Source organism: Podarcis tiliguerta (genome assembly GCF_965153285.1).
Source record: "Podarcis tiliguerta genome assembly, chromosome: 7".
NCBI classification, from domain to species: domain Eukaryota; kingdom Metazoa; phylum Chordata; class Lepidosauria; order Squamata; family Lacertidae; genus Podarcis; species Podarcis tiliguerta.
This window is the reverse complement of record NC_139540.1, coordinates 648,424-666,576: the sequence shown is the minus strand read 5'-3', so window position 1 is coordinate 666,576 and position 18,153 is coordinate 648,424. Positions and strand designations below refer to the sequence as shown.

Below are 18,153 nucleotides of genomic sequence, written 5' to 3'. Positions count from 1 at the left end.
CCCTGTGCCACCACTGTGATTGCTTCCCCGCTGCCACCAACCCGTTTCGGGTACACACAGAGTCCAGACAGTTGTTAACATTAAAACAAATAATCAAGTTTATTTTATAAGCCTTAACAAGTTTATGGTTTCAGATAATTTTTCTTGTCAGTTTCTTAATCGTAGTTTCTTTACTGACCTAAACGTTCCTAAGAACTTCAAACTGATTATCCCAACTATCTATCTGACTCCACCTAACAGTTCCTCTCACTCTCTCACAACACAACTCGACCAACCCACAGACTTGTCCTCCCTCTTCCTTCTCCAACTCCCAACTCTCAACTGACTTCCAAACAACACCAACTCTAACTCTAACTCCTCCCCTTGGGTCCCACTGGCCAATCACTTCCCACTCATTTAACCCTTTCCTTATGACCCACCTAGGAGGGCAAACGCCACACAAACAAATGCAGATGTTAAGTTCTTTCAGAGGGCTGTCCTAAGCAGAAAGCCCAGCTGCAGAGGGGTTCTTGGAGGGGACAGAAGTCTCCTTTGGTGTAACTCCCCAAACACACTCCTTTGCCAATGGGAAAAAATGTGCTGGTGGAAGGAGCTCACTGTAGACCAGAGGGCGCACAGCCCATGCTCCCTGTTGACAGCGCTGCTACACACCAGCCTGAGAGCTGGCACAAGGCCTATCCTTCCCGCCAAGCTCCAAGGGGGAGCAGACTTCGCTCACAAGGTGCCATCATAGCATCACAGAATTGTAGAGTTGGAAGGGATCCCAAGGGTCATCTAGTCCAACCCCCTATGATGCAGGTAGCTAGCATTGGACTACAACTCCCATCAGCCCCAGCCAGCGGGGCCAGGAGGGCTGGGCATTGAAATGCGGAAGGCAGGCGAGTTCTTTCCAGGCTGCAGCAACTCCAGGGGGCGGCCGCAACCATCTTTTAAGAAGCCCAAGTGCTGAATCGAACATGTCGCCCAAATATATATATAGGAGGGCCAGGGCTGGATTTAGGTTTGATGAGGCCCTAAGCTCCTGAAGGTAATGGGGCCCTTTGTCAGCAACAAATTGTTGCTGTTTTTTGTGTTGAATATATGCTATATGGTAATTTATGGACCTAATAGGTCCATACAGAACACAAAACACTGTTTCTGTATGAAGGTTTTATCTTATTTCTTTTTTATCTTATATTTAGGAAATGTACATCCAGATTTTTTTCCCTTTAATTTTTTTGGGGGGCCCCCAAGAGAGTGGGGCCCTAACTAAGCTATAGGTTGTTTAGCTTATAGGTAAATCCGGCCCTGGCTGCATCGCATATGCCGTTCAAATATATCTCTTGGAGGGCTCCCCCCGCCCCGCTTCCTGGCCGGAACCTCGGAGTCGGGCGGCGGTTTCCCTCCGTCGGCGGCGGGGAAGTGGACGGAAGCGCGCCGGAAGCGCCGGCGGGGAGCCGCGCTCGGCTTCCGGTTCCGGGCGGCGACTCGATGGCGGCGGCGCCGGGCTGCTCGCCGTCCCCGTCGGGCCTGGTGCTGCTGGCCTCGGCCAAGGCCTGGGTGCCGCGCTCGCCGGACGCGCCCTCCGCGCCGCCCTCCGCGGCCTCCTCGCCGGCCGGCCGGGAAGCGCAGCGCCTCTTCCGGCTCCAGCTGAGCGCCGCGCCCGGACCCGAGCGCTTCCGATTCGGCTTGAGGGGCGCGGCGGAGTCGGGGGGCGAAGCGGTGAGATGGACGGGAAGGGAAGGGCCCCCGGGGAGGGGGGGCAGCGGGACCCCTTCCCTGGGCGCCGTTGGCCTGGCGTCTCGCCTTCTCCAGGGAGCTCAACGGGGGCGGATCCTCCTCCTTCGCCTCCTCCTCTCACCCCCCCAACAACAACCCTCCGAGGCCGACTGGCCCCCAAGGTCACGCCCACTGAGCTCCGTGGCCCAAGGGGAATTGGAACCCAGGTCCTGGTCCGCCCCTCGGGCCCTGCCCCACAGGCTTGTCTCGCCCGCTTCCCAGAGGCTGCTGCTGCCTCCTTCGCCGCCTCCTCCTCCCTGCCTTTCTTCCCCACAGGCCGTCGAAGCTCTTGGGCCGGCAGCTGCTGCCCCAACCCGTCAGACCGGAGTGGGTGCATTTCAGCTGCTGGAGGGGGCTGCCCCGCCGTGGGGAAGCAGCGCCAGGGGCAAAGCCCAGGCTGTTTGGGGCCTTCTAGCCGCTGTCAGTCTTTGCTGGGAAATGTCCCTCTTCTCTGAGTGGCGCTGAAGGCTGGCCTCTTTCCCAAGAGGTGCCCAAGAGGCCAGCAAAGTCATGCTTTACAGGATCTGTTTCTCCCCACCCACCCCACATTTTACAGGATGTCTCAATGTAGGAACAATGCTTAGAAAAAGAATTAGGTGTTTCCTAAGTGTTTATTAATTAACAACAACAAACAACATCCAGAGATTTGAGCATAGAATATCCAGCTCATATATCCAAGCAAGGATCATGGTAGCAGCTTGTTTCCGTTTCCCTTGCACTTTGATTTTGTTAAATGCACTGATTTCTTGGATCAAGTAGAACGGCCAGGTCCGTTCCTCAACATGCTTTAGTCCATTGTGTGCTTCAAGTATGCCTGCTCATAATGTGTTGTTGTTGTTTAGTCGTTTAGTCCAGAGCACGCCAGGGATAATGTACTATTCATTAAAAACAATTACATCCCCACCTTTTCATCGCATACAGCGGTACCCAAAATGGCTTGCAGTCAACATGTTTAACAACAGTTTAAGAGTCTTTGAGGCAGTATTGGTGGTCCAGCTCCAGGCATGCTTGGAGGAAACTGATGATCTGGATCCATTTAAGTCCAGCTTCAGGCCTGGGCACAGCACTGAAACTGCTTTGGTTAGTGGCGTTTGTGGATTGTGCCTCTTACACCTTCTCGTTACCTCTATAACACCCTGCCTACCAGACACAGGCCTCGCACTCATCCTGAGGGGCTGTAAACAAATAGGGCAGAACAGGAAAGGACATGCAGGCTCCTCTTGCTTCTGCCAGTGGAGTTATAAAGACACCCCCACCCCAAGGTAGTATGCAATGTTCCTGCAAGAGACTTGGGTGTTTTCGAAAGAGGACTGGACAAATTCACAAAGGAGAGGGCTATTGATGGCTGCTAGTCATAATGGCTAAGCTCTGCCTTTGCAGTCAGAGGCAGTAATGCTTCTGAATAGCAGTTACTGGAAACCACAGGAGGGGAGAGGCCTCTTGGGCTTGAATCCTGCTTGTGGCTTTCCTGGAGGCATCTAGTTGGCCACTGTAAGAACAGGATTCTGGACTAGATGGGGCATTGGCCTGATTCAGGAGGTTCTCCTTCTGTTCTTAGGAGTTCCACTTGCAGAATGGAACTTTCCTCTCTTCTCTCTCCCCTGCAGTCTGCCATGCGCCCTTAAAATCAGCTCTGGGGGGATGGGAGAACCTCTCAAGCAGTTTTGCACAGAGGGAGGAGAGGGGCAAGTCCTGTTGTGCAAGGAGAGGTCCATCCTTTGAGCTCTTCAGCAGTGGGAGCAGCTTTCAGCATGATGCGGGGGAGCCTGATGAGACTTGGCTGAAGAATGGGATGAGTGCTTTGAGCCCTGTGTTGCTTGAGGCCTCAAGAAGAGCTGGTTGGAGCTATTTGACTTTGCGCCCACTAATGCTTTTCTGCCCCCAGGGCCTTGTTGAGTACAACCTCAGAGACATTTCCTATGAGGTGAAGACGGCCACGTGTCATGAGCTGAAGTTCCTAGCCCGCCCAGACAACTCCCTTGTTTTCCACTTTGAGGATGAGCATGAGGCACAGAAGTGGTGGACAGTCGTCAGCAGCTCCCTCCAGGAGCTCCAGAAAGGTCAGCTCCTGCCCCAGAAAGCACTTGCCATGCCAGGGTCCGGCTTCTGGTAGTGAGAGAGAGCGTGGCTCTTACACATGCCATGGTTTGTCGGTTCTGAAGAGGAGAGGCCTGCCCTCTCGATGCAATCAGATGCACCTGTCTTGATCTGTAGGGCAGTTAGTAAAGCAAGAAGGTTGAGAAAATGGGTTGTTGTGGCTGAACAGCTCTGGGGTGGGGGAAACAATGTACCTCTGCACCGCCCCCAGTCACCCCCCAGGCTCTCGCATCCAGCTATACACCTGAGCTGTACCATAGACTCCTTTTCCAGGGCTGCTTCTGCTCCTAAGCTCAGGAGGCTCTGCAGGTCGTAAGCTGTGCTATAGCCACCTGATGTCTGGCTGCCTGTCAGGTGCATTTGCAGTGCTGACCAAGAGCCAGCAGTGATGAAACCTGGTGGGGCAGGAGGGTGGAGACAGACTTGCACTGCCCTCCAGAAAACCCCGGAGGGAAACTGGTTAATTCTGCATCTTTATTCTTTGGTAAACCCTCTGGCTTATTATTATGAAGCATAATCATTTCCTGTGTTAATGGAGTAGTCTCTGAATAGGCTCTGGGCTCGAATCCTGTGGGTTCCCCACAGGCATTTGATTGGCCGCTGTGAGAACAGGATGCTGGACTAGATGGGCCATGGGCCTGATCCAGCAGGCTGGTCTGATCTTCTTATGTTCTGTGTCTGCCTGCTGGAGCACTTCTTCTAAAGTCTCTTCTCTCCCCAGCTGCTGAGGGAAGCGGTTTGCTGACAGGGCGGCCTTCTCCCCTTCCCTTGGCACTTTTCAACTCTCTGTCAGACATCGATGTCTCCCTGCCCTTGGAGCTTGCCAGGAAAGGTGGGTGGCTGATGGCACAGGACACTTGTCCACCGGCAGTGTGCCCTTGAAGACACATCACAAATGCTACTCAGCTGCCAGGAAATGTAATGTTTGCATATTTGAAATTTCCTTCTACCTGTGCCCTTGAAGACACATCATAAACGTTACTCAGCTGCCAGGAAATATGATGTTTGCATATCTGAAATTTCCTTCTGCCTGTATCAGGTTAGGCAGCTGGTTTTGTTGCACAGTGGTAATGAGGAATGGGTGCATTTCGTGAAGTATTGTTGAGAAGGTGAATTGAGAGAGAACTTGGTTTCAGTAATTGCCCAAAATCTCCCCCATATTTCTATGGCTTAGAAGCCATTTTGGCAAGCAAGAGGTAAACAGATGAATAAATAATATCTACTTAAAAAGCAAGCCATGTTTACACTTCCTGTTGAACCTTTCCTCCCCACTGACGCTAATCCACTGGAATGGGGGTTTCATTTGGTGCCCATGCAAGTATTCAGTTATTGATTGCATTAAAAGCACTTGGTGGGTTTTATTTCCTTTTATGTTGGCCTCTTCCCTGGGTGCCTGCTTGATCCACCACCTCAGTGGGGAGGAGTCCCTGGAAATACCCAGGGGCCACATGCAGTTAAGTAGGAGGCCGCATCCGTGGTTGGGTTGGAGGCTCCCCAGCCGTGCTTTGCGGTTTGCCCTGTATAACTCACCAGAGCAGCATAAGTGTCCTGAAGGAGTGGCTGCTTGAGCTGGGTGAGGAAGAGGGGGCTGCCCTTGCCACCCATATTGTGAGCCCCTCCAACTGCCCCAACTTTTTTTCATATTTTTTTTAAAAAGTAAAACAACCAGTCAACATAGATGAAGAGAAGAGTGTCATATATTGCATTCATATCCCACCTTTCCTCAAGGAGCTCAAGGTGGTTGACACAGATCCCCTCCTCCCCATTTTATCCTGGCAGGAACCCTTTGAGGTAGGTTAGTCTGAGGGTGATGGACTGGCCCAGTTCCACACCCGGTGAGCTTTGTGGCTGACGGGGGATTCAAACCCTGGCCTCCCAGGTCCCAGCCTGAGTTCTACTGCAACTGAAGACAACTAAAACCAATCCAACAGCTGCACGAGGCCTCTGTGTGACTAAGAAAAGAGCAGGGTACAAATGGTCAAAATCAGAATGAGATAAGAAAGCTTTGACAACTCACTTGGAAGGAAGTCTTGGGTCTGAGCACCTGCAGCAGCAAGCCAAGTGGGGGCAGGGGGTGGGGCTGCTTTTGAGAGCTCTTGCTCAGCAGTGGGTGGCTCCCTAGGAGGTTTTCCATCACAGACCTTGGAGAAGGGTGGGAGGCTTGGCCGAGATGGGGGGTGCACAACTTGACCTGGCCGGCTCATGCCTGGCTTTGTCTCCTCCTCAGAGGACCTGGCGCTCCACCTGTCCACTGCTATTGAGCTCGGGGACGAGGAGGAGGCCATGCGCTGTGCCACGCTGCTCGCCCAGCAACACGCTGCTCTGCGGATCCTGCTGAAGGAGTCCTGCTACCCCACAAGCGAGATCAGGTGGGAGCGGAGGGCTGGGCAGGGAGCCGGTGTCTCTGGAGGAGGCTGGGTGGGTTAGGCTGGGTGATTTGGGGCCAATCCCTGCACACCTCCTCTTCTGAAGATGGCCGGTGGCGGGACACGCTGTGCTCGTCTCACTGGCTGATTCCCTTCCTTTTAGCATGAAGGTGCAGGTGGAAGACGCCACTTGCTCAACGAGCATCACCACCCGCGTCCACACGTACACCACCATTGCAGGGCTCAGGCAGAAGGTAACCCGGGCACAGCGTTTCAGAGGCGGGGATGCTGTCTTCTGGCTCCCTCACTGGGGCAGCTTCTGGGGCAAAATGCCAACGACTGCCTGGCTGCTTGGCCTGCAGCAGAAGCCTTCAGACTCCCACTGACCCCGTCTCTGCTTCCCCCAGGTTTTTCAGGATTACGGATTCCACCCCAGCGTCCAGCGCTGGATTATTGGCCAGTGTCTCTGTGTGGATGACCGAACCGTTGGCTCTTACGGGATTCGGAAGGACGGAGACACAGCCTTCCTCTACCTGCTATCGGCAAAGGGCGCCCACCTCTCTGAGCAGCGCTTCAAGGAGGACAGGGACTGGGTGGTGCTGCAGCCGCCCCCCTCGCCCCTGGCGGACAACACAGATGCCAGGCACAAATTCAGCACCTTACCGAGCAGTCTGCCCAAGAAAAGTGAGCAGGGAGGGAGCCCTTTTGGGGATGGCGGGGGCTCCTTAAGGGGAGGGGGAAAGGTTGCATCTGGCTAGAAGCAGGGGGTTCATTTTGGAACCCTCAGAACAGGTTACACCTCTCCCCATGCAAGTCAAGGCAATTTAAATCAGGAAGACAAAAGACCAAATTCAGTTACTGAAGTCCAGTTTCTCACTTATTCATATCTTTCCTCCTCTGTGGTGCAATTCTGACCACTAATGTACAACTAAATAGTATATTGTTAACGTCGTTTCATCCTTCCAGCCAAGCTTTGCATCTCTTTCTTACATCTGGATACACAGCTTGTGACAGCGTGTGGTTAAAGGTCCAATCCTAAAACAGGGTATAAATTCATAAATGATGCTAATAGGAATTTGTCCCTTTGTGCTGGGGGTGGGGTGGGCTTAGGTTTGGCTGAGGGAGGGAGGGACATAGGAACTTGTATGCTGAGCACTCTTAGCTCCTCCCGCTTCTTGTCCCTGTTGCTCCTTCTTGCTTTGCTCTGCCTTGGACCACCCCCCAAAAGAGGAAACCAACAGCAACAAAAATGACCTGCCCATGACCAGTACAGTGGTACCTCTGGATACGAACGGGATCTGTTCCAGAGCCCTGTTCGCATCCTGAAGTAAACTTAAGGTGCGTGTTTGTGGGTCGTGTTTTACCGCTTCCGCGCATGCGCGTGACATCATTTTGAGTGTCTGCACATGCGCGAGCGGTGAAACCCAGAAGTAACACGCTCTGTTACTTCCGGGTTGTCGCGGAGCGCAACCCGAAAATATTCATCCCGAAGCTACTTCAACCCGAGGTCTGACTGTAGGTGGCAGTCAGGCCCGATGGCCTTTGGGAGTCAGGAGGACTTTATTTCCTGAAAAGGAGAGTTTAGAGATTAAGCATAGGGACAACATTTATTTGTTTAACTTTATTTAAACAAAGCTTGAGAACAATCATTAAAATCTCTCCAATAGTTAACATGCTTATATTCAGACTGATCGATATTAACCTAGCTTTTGTTTAAGAGAAACTTTGCACTTGCGAAGTTCTTAGACCTTCTTCTTCTAAGTCTCCGTCTTCTGTTGCAGGTGTGAAAAATTCTAACAGGAAGAGGGATGTCGGTGAGAGCAGCCACTTCCTGGGGAAATTCCTCCCTGGCCACTCGCGAGCCCCTCCGCCCCCGGCTGCTGCCCCTCCTCCCCCCTCTCCTGTGCCGGTATGTACTCTCTCTGCTAAGTGGTGAAACCCAAGGCAGTCGTCTCCCCATATATATGCCCCCTCTCTCTTTCCCAGTCCCTGGGCTCCCTGTGGCCTTGTCTCCCCTCACCCCGTAGTCTGCTCAAGAAAGGGGCCAGAGCGCTTTGTGGCATGGGCCTCATCGCCCAGCAGGAAGCACAGGTGGGAGGGGGTGGTCCTGGGGCACATGGCTGCATCCTGGGCTATCCTTGCAGGCGCCACGTCCAGCGGCCTCTTCCTCTTTCTCCTCACCTCCCATTGCAGACTGGCTGGTCTTGCCCCACCTGCACCTTCATCAACAAGCCCACACGGCCCGGCTGCGAGATGTGCAGCACAGACCGGCCGGCCAACTATGTGGTTCCCGGGAGCTACAGGCCGGATGAGGTGGAGCTGTGGCGGATGCAGCAGGAGAAGGAGGGCATCTTACAGTACCAGAAGGTAGGTCCTGGTAGCTCCCTTCCTGTGCCTCACAGTCCACTGGAGAAGCTCCCTGCAGGGTCTGAAGCTTTGTGCGCTGCTCCCAGCTCTCTTGGCTCTTTTCTCCAGCTCCCTCTCCTTATGCAGCTCCTTAATGTGGCATTCCCAAAGCAAAGGAAGGATTGGACTCTGATTAATAGAATGCACACAAAGGCTTGACTAGCAAGACTCTGGGAGGAGTGTGTATAATAATTCCCGTCCACCCCCTTGGCCCAGGTCGTTTTATTCACAAAAGAACTTTTTATACAGTGTTCATAAGAACCAATCAGATTTCCTCTGAGCGTTTCAAAAACCCCCACGTGGGACAAAGTTAAAGTTAAAACTACAAAGAGCTAATTTCCTACTTGAGCATGCATATGTAATTCAGAGTAAATAAAGGAGGAAGCAAGGAGGAATGCTTTTAGGAAACTCCAGAGGCCATAAACAGGACACGAAGGATAGGTAGCATTTACCACCTCCTTGTGAATGATTAACAAACTATATCAAAGCTACCTTCTAGCTTTATTACCCAGGATGCCTGATGCAGCAGCCGGCAACTGGTCTGTGTCCTAGAATGCTGATACGTGCCTGTCAGGCAGAGAGAAATGGGCAGTAGAGGGAAAATGTCTTAGATGTAGAAGCTTGTGGGATTGGATCAGAAATTATTGTCAGTGTATCAAACTCAGTCAACGCAATGCTTTCATCGTGGACACAATGGCCTGATGCATATTTCATAATTCCTCATAGTAATCCCACCTGACCCCACACTCTGGATATTTGCACTCCTACACTTAAGAACCCCAGAAGTGTCCTGCAGCAGCTGGATGAGGCCAAGGGGAGCCAGTCCAGCCCAGCCAGCTGTTGTCCTAGTGGACCACCAGCTGCCTCTTCTGGGAAGCCCACAGGCAGGACCTAAAGGCAGCAGCAGCAGCAGCACTCTCCCCACCTGCGATTCCTCCCAGCACCTGGTGTTATTCAGAGGCCTTTGCTGCCTACAAAAGCGGGCAGGAAACATCGTCATTGTGGCTGGTAGTGGTCCAAGAAGCCAGCTCCCCAACTGTGTTCTGGAGGCTTTCAAAAGTATCCCCCACTTGCTGTTTCAAATTTGCTCATAGAGTCTCCATGCAGATTCTTCTTAATTCTGCGATTTCTAATTAGATGATGATAGTAAGTTCAGCTTACTAAATTTATTGATAACTTCACACAACCGAACGGAGTCCCAAAGCTATTTACAAGAGAAGTGCTATAAATTTACATCATAAGAAATGTGCTAAAAAAGTGTGCATCCCAAATCACTTAAGTTCTGCCGTGGGGTAGGTTGCTGCCTGCCCAGAAGCCATTGTGGTCTACGAGTGGAGTATAAATCAAGGAACAAAACTGCTGAATGGGGTGGAAATGAACATGTCCTGCTTCCGAGGCTGCAGATGCCTGGAGTCCACTTCCAGGATGGTCCTGAGAGCGAGGTCAGGTTCTCCCTTCCCTTCTGTCATGGCCGACGTCACACCTCTGAGTTTAAACATCTTTGGGCACAATCTCTGCCTGCAAAGGAAGGGAGGGAGGAAAGAGCCCTGTGCCTTTCTCATGAAGTTATCTCCCAATGCCGTGGTGATGTCAGCTGGTTGACGGATGGGGAGCTAAGGGTCTAACATACTGGCCAAATCCTGCTCCCCAACTATGTAGGTGGTGTTTAGTTCTTGCTTGATTCATTTTCTTAAATAATGAGATACTAATTATGATTTGGTTGTCCCTTTCAATGTTTCGTCGGTGGTATATTTTTAGTGTATTGTTTTCATCACATTTCCTGTAAATACGAAAAACATGTTGTTGTCGAGTGCACCAGAAAAAGAATAGAATTTCAGAATCTCTTGGGCTCCGTCCTTCCCCTTCTGTGCTTTCCAAGGAGGGTGGGCTCTCAGGGAGGGTGGCTGTCCATTCTGGGGTGTGGTGGTGGTGGTGAAGGTGCATCAGGCTCCAGGCAGCGATCTCTGGCGGCAGCGGCAGCAGTGGTGGCTGCAGCACCTGACGACTCTCTTCTCTTCTTTCTTCTTTCTCTTGTGGCAGGAAAAAGGAAGGAGAGAAGACGGTTCCGCTGTGCCCTGTGCCCACAGCCTGGGAACCCCGGACGACTTTATCCACCTCTCCTCGGAGTTCTCATAGCCCACCTCTGAGCCGGGGCCGCCATCGCCACCACTGCCCCTCCCGGCCTTGCAGTGGGGACGTGTGTTAGTCCCGGCTGCAGCACCAAAGGCTGCCAAGATGAGCCAAGCGGACAGTGAAGCCCAAGGGGCAGGGCAGGGGTGGGCTTCTGTGGCTGCCCCCACCTTCCCCTGCTGAGAACAAGCAGCTGAGAGTCCCTGCTGGCCCTTGGCAGCTTCACTGGCTGGCTAGCCTTTGAGCACGGCCATATTGGGGGGGTGCTTTGAGAGCCCCCTGTGACAGCAGCAAGAGCTGCGCTCCACCTGAGCAGCTTTTGGGGCACAGCCATGCAACACTTGTGGGTTTGCCTAGGCTCCCCCCTTGCCCCTCCATTCCACCTGGGTCTTGGAGCTCGGCCCATTTCCCATCTCAACTGGCAGCAGCCCAGAGCCTCCCTGCCTCTCGCTCATGGAAGACTGGAGCTGTGTGAGCCTCCGAGGCTGGAGCCAGGTTGGTCTCCTGGGCCACGATAGCCCCTGCAGTGGGGCTGCCACTTGAATACCATGAGCTGTTCATAGGTTGTGATCCCCACCATGAAAATGTGTCTGTGCACTGTTTGCCCAGCGGAGGCAGTCATCTGCTGTATTTGACACTGTGCATTGGATCTGTGGGCTGCCTGCCCAACCTGCGAGAGCTTCCTTCCTTTTTGCCCCACAGTGCCTTCCTCCCTCATTTGCCTCTGGCTCTCCTCCGCTCTGCCCTCAGGCCTGCACAGCCAGGGTGTCGTTGCTGCTTGCCGGGAGCCTCCCGCTTGCTGGCTTTGTGCTCCTCGCTCCGTTGGGGCCTGCGTTGAAGGCCTCTCCTCCCTCTGCCCCCCATGGAGGCTGCTCTCCCCGTGTGCCTTTGACCAGGAGAAGCCATGGCCTGCCCAGCCCCACAGGTCAGGCAGCGTTTGAACCGCAAGGCCAGGCTCTGCCTTGGGGACTTGCTTATGCTGAAGCTGGACTAGAAAGAGAGACCCTCTGCCGTGATAGCACTTTGAAAGAGAGATGCTGTAGCCCCCTCCCCTGAAGGTGCCTGTTTCTCGGTGGGTCAGGGGGTGCTGCCGCCTGAGCGTTGGGGGTCTGCCCCAGCTGCTGCTGCTTGTCCCAGCCAGCAGATCTTGGAACAGGTGGCTCCCCTCGCCATGGGGCAGTCGTTGCTGCCCTGGCCCCTGATGGGGCAGCAAACACCCTTCTCTCCCTCTCTGTACTGAACACTGATTATTCAGCAGCAGAAGTTTCGGGACCTGTTTTGAAATGGCTTGATTTCTGCATAACGTGTTTGTAAATTTGATTTTTTAAAAAATGAATTGGAGAGCAAATCCTTTGTTCTATTAAATGATTCATTTGGGCTTGACGGTCCATCCTGGTACTTCTCTGTAGCGTCATTGATGGGGAAAGGGGCAGGGGCTGTTCAGGAGGTATGCATGTGGGTGGGGGGATGAGGGGGGGTTATCCCCACTCTCCTCTCTGAGCCACAAAGTCACCACTGAGGGGTCTCTGCTGTGAGCTTCCCCTTGAGAGAATTTCGGTGAGGCTGTCTTTGCCACAGGCGGCCCTTTTGCCCGCGAAGGAGTTGATACAGCCACTTCAAGGGTCGGAGCAGCCTCACTGCCTCGCACGCACCCCCACTTGCTGATTTCATGGGCGTCTCATGTCTGGGGAACTGCAGCAGGTTTGCATTCCTTGCTTTAGTGGGGTACATAAAAACAAGCCACCAAAAATGGGACAGCAAAAGAATAAAAACGTATCATAAAACTGAGCGCTGCCTTAAATTGTTTGCTGGAACAAGGAAGTCTTAGTCATGTGCCTAATTTCAACTAGCAGGGAGTTCCACAGGTTCAGGCCCACTACACGGAAGGGGCAGGAATTAAGTTGTTGCATGGACAATGAGGTCTGCTTGCACATGGAGTTTTCCCCCTCCCTTCATATCCCTCACCTGCTAAATTTCTGAAGGTTTGGGGGATACCCCAGAATGGGTTCAGCAGACCCACAGAGGCGTGAGGGGAGAAGTCCTGTTGTGCAAGCAGACCCCCACACCTAGCACTACACTGGATTCCACCCACTGTTTAATTCTGTCACGGCTTTTAAAACTTTGCTAAGTTCTGCATATTAAATATTTTATGAATTGCTTTGAGACATTTTGCAAAAAGTGAGGCACAATTAAACAAGCATAGAGGAGGAGGGAGCCAGCAAAAAGCTCCTTCCATTGCCGGGGGTTGGACTAGATGACCCCTGGGTCCCAACTCGCTCAGTTCCATAATTCTGTGAATGCTGCTGTGATGTGCTTGCCAGACATCTCAGGATCCCGATTCTGTCCTTCCCCTCTGTCGGTTCTAGGGCAGAGAGCCACTTGGAATGTAAACAAGCCCTATAATAAAATTGCAGAAGAATAAAGCACACTCATTGGGTTGGGTCAGCAGCAAAGGCCTTCAGAGGTCTGAGCAAGCAGATCCGTCTTGGCTGAGTCTTGGCAAGATCCTGCGGGTGCCAGTTGCCCTGGTCAGGGGAGGGTCTTCCGCAGGTGGTGAGGTCACCCCCTTTGCCAAGACTCACTCCCCGCCTTGCCCCTCCCCAAAATATGCATGCAGTTCCTGGACTGCCTTAGAGGGGGGGTCGCAAAAGGCCTCCTGAGATCAGGCACCCAAAGTGTGCATTATCTTCCAACATTCTTGCTGCTCTTCAGAAGGTGATGCTTTGGGACGCCACCTTCGTTTTATGCCTCTTCCCAGAGCGTTTGTTCCAGAGTCTTGTATCCTACTTTTCCCATCAGGCTTTTCTGGGGGGGGGGGGGACCTGGCACCTTCACTCCATTTCTGTCATGGACCAGCTGGGTGCAGAGGAGTGGTGCGAGGTGCCAGCCGGGGAACCCCCAGGGGAAGAAGGCTCAGAGCCCGGGAATTGGTGGTGGGACAAGGATGCCTGGTCAGAGGGAGCAGGAAGCGTTGGAAGCTGAAGAGGCAACAGGGCTTAGCGAGCAGGAAGAGGCTGTGGCAGAGAGCAGTCCAGACTCAGAGGCAGGAGAGGAGGGGAGACCGGCTGCTGAAAAGTCCAGGGGGTCCCTCCCTCCTGCTGCAACCGCTGGTCTCCCAGAACATGCAGAGAAATGGAAAGGGCAGAGGAGGAGAACTTGGTTGTGTGCTGCCACAGTCTCCACTTGCTTGAAAGTCCTTGCAACTACCTTATTGGGGCAAGACCTACTGGGAACAGTTGCTGGGATCACTGGGCCTCAGCTGTTTTGGTTCAGTTGAATAAAGAGTTAACTTCAACAATACTGGGGTTGTTTTTAAAATTGCTGACCTTCAACTGACTCTGGCTCGTGATAATATCTTTAGGCACCAGGCAAAAATGTTCCTCTTCCACTGTTAAAACAATCTGCGGCCTGTTAAATGTGCCTGGAGGTGGACGGGTTGTGTTTTTTTCTTATTATGTTATGCATTTTGCATTTTTATGTTGTAAACCACCCTCTGATCTCTGGAGGAAAGGTGGTATAATAATAATAATAATAATAATAATAATAATAATAATAGCAGCAGCAATGGGGCTTCTGCTCCTTTTTGCAGAGTTAGCTGACCCTACAAATCTCACCAGCCTGGGTGGTGGGTGTGCCCAGGCGGAGCCCCCTACCCACCTTTAAACAGGGGACTGCGGCCTGCCTGCTGGGCAACCACCACCTGCCCCTCTTTGCCCCCTCCAGGCCCTGGAGCAAGAGCGTCTGCAGAACTACCAGCAGTTGCAGCAGCTGGACGAGGCGGCGCTGGTGCCCAACCGGGAGGAGATTGAGTGCCGCATCTGCTACCTGAACGTGGAGCCTGGCGAGGGCGTCCTGCTCCGGGAGTGCCTGCACAGCTTCTGCAGGTAACCTGGCCTGCCTGGGGAAGGAGGGACGGGGGGTGGAGGGGGAAGGAAGGGAGGGTGCTGTGGCCTGACCCCGCTGCCGTCCCCCCTTCTCCCTCTCCAGGGACTGCCTGCGCCAGCTGATCAACTGCAGCGAGGAGCCCCAGGTGGCCTGTCCCTTCCGGGACGACTCCTATGCCTGCAGCAGCCATCTCCAGGACAGGGAGATCCGGGCGGTGAGTCCGCAAGGCTCAAGGATCCCTCCGGCCGGGTCCCTTGGGCAGGCTGGCAGGGCAGCTCAGCTCCCCCTTGTCCTGCCGCCGTCATCGAGAGCGGTTGGAGATGCGAAGCGGCATTTGAGCGGGCCAGCTCTGGAGGTCTTTTTCTGCAGAGCTTGGTCCTCTTGCAGCCGTGGGGGGAGTGGAGGAGGCTGCCATGGCCAGACGCTCCTTTGATTTCCACCCCCTTCCGGCCATGGAAGCCAGGGGGTGCCCCCGGGCCAGCCCATGCCCTGCCCTCCCTCTCTCAGGGGCTCTGAGCCAGCTCCCTGCTGGTCTCCGCAGCTGGTGTCGTGGGACGAGTACGAGCGCTTCCTGGAGCGGCGGCTGGCCGTGGCCGAGAGCAGGGCCCAGAACAGCTACCACTGCCAGACGGCCGACTGCCTGGGCTGGTGCATCTACGAGGACGACGTCAACGAGTTCCGCTGCCCCATCTGCTGGGCCCTCAACTGCCTTGTCTGCAAGGTGAGCCCAGGCAGGGGCAGCACTGTGCCCTCGGCCCCCCACCTCCACGGGGACTGGCTTAGGGGCTGGAGGCCCACAGGTGGGGATTGGAAAGAATGAAGGAGAAGTGCTGGCAGACATCATCATCATCATCATCATTTATTTAGATGATCCTTGGGGGTCCCTTCCAACTCTACAGTTCTGTGACTCTGAGGGGCTAGGGTGCTGAAGGTGGCCAGAGCACAGCCCCCCCCCCCCCAGCATCTTGGAGGTCTCCCTCCCCCATTCCGTCTTCTGAGTTGTCAGCAGCCTCCAGACTGTTTTCTAGCGTCTATCAGAAACACTGGAGGGGAGAAATCTCCTGGAAGGAATCAAGTTCCTTCCTTTGCGCCCCGTGCTTCAAGCAGCCCCTAGGGGAAGGGAGGCAGGATGGGGGGGTGCTCCTGGGCACTGGAGGGCAAAGGAGGTGGTCACAGTAGGGGGCAGCCTGGGTCGACACATGCAAAGAGCCAGTTTGCAGGGGACGGGCAAGGCCCCTTGGGGATGTTTCACCACACAAAAAGGCCCTGCAGGGAGGCGTAAGAACATAGAGAGAATCTGCTGGATCAGGCCAATGGCCCCCCTAGTCCAGCCTCCTGCTCTCAAGAGCGGACAAGCAGATGCTCCAAAGGGAAATGGGCAAGAGAGCAACCCTCCCATCCTGCGGTTCCAGAAACTGGTCTTCAGAAGCATCGCTGCCCCTGATTCTGAACAGAGCCCTCCTGGCTGGGCCCCATCAACAGTCCTGCCCTCCATGAATTTTCCCAATCCTCTTTGAAAGGCATCCATCTTGGTGGCCGTTCCTGCCTCCTGGGGCTGCGAGTTCAACAGTTTATAACTAGGCGCTGCCAAGCTCTCCGTCTCCAGGTTGTGGCAGCTTTGACTTTCAGAGAGTGACAGTTAAAACTGGTGTTGACCCACCCACCTGCCGTAAGGCGATGCCCGTTCTGCTATCTGTACGTGTCCGCTTGGCTTAAGACGCCTCGGCCACTCAGGGAGGGTCCTGGGGCTGCTGCCCCCCCCCCCGCCAGTTTGAGCAGCAGGAAGGAACCCTTTGCAGGGACGCCAGGGGTTTGATTCTCTGCCCTCCACCCGCAGGCCATCCACGAGGGCATGAACTGCAAGCAGTACCAGGACAAGCTGCAGTTCCAGGCTCACAATGACGCTGCTGCCCGCGAAACCAGCAACATGCTGAAGGTGAGCTGGCCGGGAGGGGGAGGGGGCTGTATTTCACGGCAGGGGCTGGGTCCCACCACGCTTCTTCCCACCCCAATGAAACGTTCAAAGCCCAAGTTCCTTGGCACGGTATTCAGCCCCATCGCCTGGGCTGTGGGCACCGGCAGAGCCGACCCTTGGGATACCTCGAGGGGATCAATGCGGGGAGGGGGGGAGATGGGGAGCAGCTCAAAGGGACTGGACAAGGGCCTGTTCTGGCCACCCCCCGGACGGCTCTGGGTGCATTTTCCTCTTGGCACAAAGGGCATGATGGGGTTGGACTAGGTGACCGTGGGAGCCCCTCCCCTCTATGATCTATGGCCACCCTCTCTCTGTCTCCGCCAGACGCTGGTGCAGCTAGGAGAGGCCATGCACTGTCCCGTCTGCCGCATCGTGGTGCAGAAGAAGGGGGGCTGCGACTGGCTCCGCTGCCCTGTCTGCCAGACGGAGATCTGCTGGGTGACCAAGGGGCCGCGCTGGGGGCCTGGGGTAAGCGCAGGAGGGAGGGAGGGGGCTCAAGGGCTGGCACATCAGGCAGGAGGAGGGGTGAGAGCCAGGCTTTGCCTCCAGAAGAGACTAACGGGGGGCCTAGACGAAAAAGGGGGCTGGCTGGTCAGCTGCTCCCAATCTTCAAACCATCCAACAGATGACGTGGCCCAGAATGCTTTGCAATGGGCAGAGGGCATCCCAGTAGAGAGATAAATGGAGGGGGTGAGGGCGGCCAGAGGACAGGAAGTTTTCAGCGCTTTCTCAGAGGGAGATGGACTCTGTGCTGAAGCAAGTCTGAGGCCAGCAATGCCCTGCCTTGCGGACTTTGGGAAGGGGGCTTGGATGCCTCCAGAGCACCAGATCCTTAGGAAGCTCCACTCTGCGGAACTCCCTTCCGGCCGGGCGGCTGGTCTCCCCCTGATGCGCTTTGTCCTCCTCCCTGGCAGGGTCCCGGTGACACCAGCGGAGGCTGCCGGTGCAACGTGGATGGGGAAAGGTGCCACCCCCAATGCCAGAACTGCCACTGAGCGCCTGCCAAAGGGGCATCAGATGCTGCCAGGACTCCCATCGGCAAGGAAGGAGCCTCTGCACCCAGAGATGAGAAGCGGCCCGTTGGAAGCCGGCCTTGGGGAGAGGCCTCAGCAAGGCTGGCTGCAGCAGATGAAAGACCCACCCGCCCCACCCACTGTGGCTGCAGCAGATGCTCTGCCCCCCACTCCCTGCACTGACCTCCGAGGGGCGGCCACGCTCCCCTGCCTGAGGGAAGAAGGGGCTGCTTTGGCCCTGCCCTGCCTCCGCCCCACTGTGCCTTTGAGCCCCATCCCTCACCCCTTTTGCACTACCAGAACCTCACTCCGCGACCCCCTGGCCAAGGAGATGGGGCTCCCCAAAGGGGTCCCACTCCTGGAAGCACTCTCGCCTCAACTGACAGCCCCCGGCAGGGGGTGCTAAGCTTGGGGGGGGCAATATCAGCACCAAGGAAGGGGGAAGGTGCCCAGGATGTATGCTGCTGCACAGGAGGGGTTAAAACCCCTTCAATAAAAAAGAAAAAGTATAAACGCGGGGCAT

The 18,153-nt window shown here is 54.7% G+C and overlaps 1 protein-coding gene across 1 annotated transcript; it reads left to right on the top strand.

Moving 5' to 3' along the window:
• The first annotated feature begins 1,436 nt into the window (after positions 1 to 1,436).
• SHARPIN (SHANK associated RH domain interactor) lies at positions 1,437 to 18,143 on the top strand. The gene is made up of 14 exons (XM_083449033.1): positions 1,437 to 1,701; positions 3,644 to 3,818; positions 4,577 to 4,687; positions 6,083 to 6,224; positions 6,385 to 6,475; positions 6,629 to 6,905; positions 8,003 to 8,130; positions 8,415 to 8,588; positions 14,481 to 14,641; positions 14,745 to 14,856; positions 15,184 to 15,363; positions 16,480 to 16,578; positions 16,942 to 17,085; positions 17,532 to 18,143. Exons 1-14 carry the CDS (start codon positions 1,471 to 1,473, stop codon positions 17,610 to 17,612), a joined length of 2,106 nt encoding a protein of 701 aa, XP_083305159.1. The 5' UTR covers positions 1,437 to 1,470; the 3' UTR covers positions 17,613 to 18,143.
• Positions 18,144 to 18,153: the final 10 nt, after the last annotated feature.

Bases quoted from the DNA above. Each gene is read 5' to 3' on its own strand.
- SHARPIN (XM_083449033.1), top strand. From the start codon at position 1,471: ATGGCGGCGGCGCCGGGCTGCTCGCCGTCCCCGTCGGGCCTGGTGCTG. The intron at 3,819-4,576 runs GTCAGCTCCTGC...TTCTCTCCCCAG, and splicing joins CCTCCAGGAGCTCCAGAAAG to CTGCTGAGGGAAGCGGTTTG. The intron at 6,906-8,002 runs GTGAGCAGGGAG...CTTCTGTTGCAG, and splicing joins GAGCAGTCTGCCCAAGAAAA to GTGTGAAAAATTCTAACAGG.